This window comes from Cucumis melo, chromosome 9 (assembly GCF_025177605.1).
Source record: "Cucumis melo cultivar AY chromosome 9, USDA_Cmelo_AY_1.0, whole genome shotgun sequence".
NCBI classification, from domain to species: Eukaryota; Viridiplantae; Streptophyta; class Magnoliopsida; order Cucurbitales; family Cucurbitaceae; genus Cucumis; species Cucumis melo.
The window spans coordinates 3,727,616-3,731,131 of record NC_066865.1 but is presented as its reverse complement, the minus strand read 5'-3'; the positions used below and the strand labels follow the sequence as shown (position 1 = coordinate 3,731,131).

At 33.3% G+C, this 3,516-nt stretch overlaps 1 protein-coding gene across 1 annotated transcript; it reads right to left on the bottom strand.

Annotated features, from left to right (window-relative positions):
- Positions 1 to 3,516, bottom strand: LOC103498076 (cinnamoyl-CoA reductase-like SNL6). Its single transcript, XM_008460549.3, has 5 exons — positions 3,163 to 3,516; positions 2,909 to 3,072; positions 2,126 to 2,323; positions 1,127 to 1,280; positions 1 to 501 (listed from the first exon to the last, which is right to left on the bottom strand). The coding sequence occupies exons 1-5, from the start codon at positions 3,413 to 3,415 to the stop codon at positions 179 to 181; spliced, it is 1,092 nt and encodes a 363-aa protein (XP_008458771.1). The 5' UTR covers positions 3,416 to 3,516; the 3' UTR covers positions 1 to 178.

The following is a 3,516-nucleotide window of genomic DNA, read 5'->3' as shown; positions in this document are numbered from 1 at the left end:
TAAATAAAAAATGGTATACATCTTTATATTCTATATCAATGCTGTACTCAAAAGAAGAAATAAAAAACATACATCTTCAAGGGGATCATTTCTATAATCTAATCTTAGATATGAATAAATATATATATCAATCAAACAAATAGATCCCACTCATATCTTTGCCTATGGAGTTTCTCCTTCAAAAATCTATGTTTTCATTCAAACATCTTCTACCTTGAAGATTGCTTCTAGCAATTAGATCAGAGAGTTTCTTGTTCGACAACTGAAACGAAATCAAATGGTCAATTGGAGGAGTGGTTTGGACTATGGTATGAACAGGAACTCTGATCTCTGCTGCGAACGTTGCTGCCTCATCCGCAGTTGAAATCACTCTGTCGAAACAAATATATCTGCCAGAAGCAGCATTGTCCTTCATTCCTTCATACACATAGAGATGTGCTTTGGCCAATTTGGTCACATCCACGGTTGCCAGTAGACCATTTGCGTACATCTCTCGAGCTCCTACATTGACATTAATAGAAGCTTTGAGTTTAATAAACTCTTATAAATATGTTCAACGTGCTCTTTGATAGCAATTTTGTTCTTAACTTTTGGTTTTTGAAAATTAGATTTATTTTCATTTAATATCTTACCACGATTTTCATATCTGTGAAGTAAAAGTGTTAGAATTCTTAACCAAATTTCGAAAACAAAAACAAGTTTTAAAAAATTACAGCCTCGTTTGGTAACCATTTCATTTTTTTTCTTCTTATTTTAGTTTTTAAAAATTAAGTATATTTTCTCGAATATTCTTACAATCCCAACATCATTTTCTAGTACAAGAGCTAAAATCTTGGCAGAATTAAAAAACAAAACAAGTTCTAAAAAATCATTTTTTTTAGTTTTCAACGGTTTAAAAACACTACTAAAACATGATCAATAGAACTTGGAAAGCAACGAATGAAAGTGAGATTTGTAGGCTTAATTTTCAAAATCCACAAGCTAAAAAGTAAAAACTAGGTGATTAACAAATGAGACCTACAATTTTTAATTTTTAAAACTTGGTTTGGTTCTTGAAAACAAAAAAACCATTACCAAACAGAGAAATCTTTTGTTTTGATTTTGGGTTGGGTTTTTGAATTATTACCTTTGAGATAAGCCAATGTTGCAGTTGAACTTCTAAGGTGAAAGTTGGGGCCAGTTATGAGAGCAGAACAAATAGTAGCTAGTTTTAATCCACTTTCTTGTGCTATTTTCCATGCTACTTTCTCTGATTTTAGTTTCCCCAGTGCAAGCCATAGCTGCATAATATTCAACTTGTTTGTTAGAAACTCGTCAACATAAAACCTTGGATTGCTATTTGAGTCAGCTGGTTCATAAAAGCATGTGTTTATGGCACATGCTATTTTTAGTTTAGTTTAGGTAGATAATAGTAAAAAATAGTAATCACGGTGGTCACAAGAAGGGAAAGAAAGGATGAATAGAAAATATTAAACAATTTGAAATAGTAATATTGGTATGATTATAATAATTGAAAACACTAACCAGTATAATTGAAGCTTCAAATGTGGAGTGTGCTACAATAGACCACTACACCCATTTGAAGTTAAGGCCCAAACACCCATCTTAGTATCTCTTTTTGTATTGACTAAATAGTATATAATATTAATTAAACTTTCAAACTTTTCCACACTTGAACTCTGACACTTGTCATGTTTTAATAACATGTTTAGGAGTGATTATGAAATGGTTAAAACTACTTTTGTTAATTTTCCATCTTGAAAAATGATTTTAATAATTCATTTTGTAATATAATGAAAATTGTGTTTAAAACTGTAAAATTAAACCGTGTGTCTCAGAATGTTCTTAAACATTTCAAAACAACTCCCGAACATGCACTTAGACATTTGGTTAATTAAAAGACACATTTGATAGTGATTTTGAATATGATAAAAAGTGATACTTCACCATTTGAAAAATCCCTCCGGAACATGTAAAGCTTCGATAAAAATTCAACTTGATAGGTAAGTATTTCAACTAAGTTATTGAATTTAAACTGTTTTGTCAAACCAAACTTTTCATCACACTAAGAAAGTCATATGATGATGGTAGTGAAATTCATAATGATGGGCCAAAGTGATCTAACCTTTTTGTGTTGGCAAAGCTCTAAGCTGCTCCAAGAAGCATGGTCAACAATTTGTGAGGTTTCATTTTCACCATGTTGATCCCTCCAAATGCAAGCAAGAAGAGAAGATGTAAGAACACAATTTCGTACTGTCTCTGTTCTTGAACAAGCTTCCATCACATTCTCTGTGTTCCTCATTTCCACTTCACTCATTACTTTCTGTAACCAAAGTCCAAACCGTAAGTTTTTTTTACAACACACCTACCAAAATATACATGAATAGATCTTACTAATTTTTACTATCGCGTGTTTGAGAGTGATTCTAAAATGGTTAAAATCTCATTTCGTTGTCTTCAAAATCACTATGAACAAATGATTCTAAACAATTGAACGTCGACTTAAAATCAATGGTCTTTGAACTTTCGAAATTATCTTTTGAACAATTCAAAAGTATTGTTGAAAAATGTATCAATTTTAAGACTTTTGAAAAGATTTTGAAGTTCATAGAGTGAAATCAATATAAATTAAGAAGAAAACGAGGTAATTGAGGTTCGAACTCATGTTAAATAGCTAAGCAACCAAGAAATTTTGAAGTCAGATGTTGACATTGAAAGCAATCCAAACTCTAAAGGGATCATGAAATTACTTTCAGAATAATCTAAAAAAATGACAAACATGATTTTAATCATTTTGAAATTACTTATTGAAAGTTAAAGTGAAGAAGACAGAGATGGTTTAGGGTTCAATTAATAGCAACAATTTTATTTTCATTTCCAATAAAAGGCAAAAGAAAAAAGCCCTAACCGTGTAACCAGAAAGACCAGCAGGATCAATGGAAGAAGAGGTATGAAAAACGCCACGGCAGCCATTAAATGCTTCCACTAAGCTATTTACATCTGTAAGCTTCGCTACAACCACCGTCACGTTATGGCGACCGCTCGTCGTCTCTTCCAATTTGTTAACATCCTCTGTCATTTTTTAGGGATTTCCATTAATCTCAAATCAACCATCAAATGGAACAATCAAACAACTTCAACAAATTAACCACAATTACTCACCAGGATTATCAACAATCACTCGAACAGAGTATCCATGAGTGGATAGCTCCTCAACGATGGCGGAACCCAGAAACGAAACACCGCTAGTTACACATACGACTTTCTCCTCAGGATCGACGATGGGGTTGGATTTCAAGGCGTTGAAACGTTCGCTGTCTTTCCTCCTCTGAAGGCCGCCGTAGGAGAGGAGATTGCGGCGTAGCAGGTGTAACTCGGACACGAAAGTCTGTTCAGAACGAAATAAGACGCCCATTTCGCCGGTTACAACGAGAATCTAGAGAGAGAGAGAGAGATTTGGAGGGAGAAAATATGTGTTTCGTGGTGAATAGCTGGGTGGATTGCTTCACTCTGTAT

Bases quoted from the DNA above. Each gene is read 5' to 3' on its own strand.
- LOC103498076 (XM_008460549.3), bottom strand. From the start codon at position 3,415: ATGGGCGTCTTATTTCGTTCTGAACAGACTTTCGTGTCCGAGTTACAC. The intron at 2,324-2,908 runs GTTAGGGCTTTT...CTTTGGTTACAG, and splicing joins CTGGTCTTTCTGGTTACACG to AAAGTAATGAGTGAAGTGGA. The intron at 1,281-2,125 runs GTTAGATCACTT...AATATTATGCAG, and splicing joins AGCTTTGCCAACACAAAAAG to CTATGGCTTGCACTGGGGAA.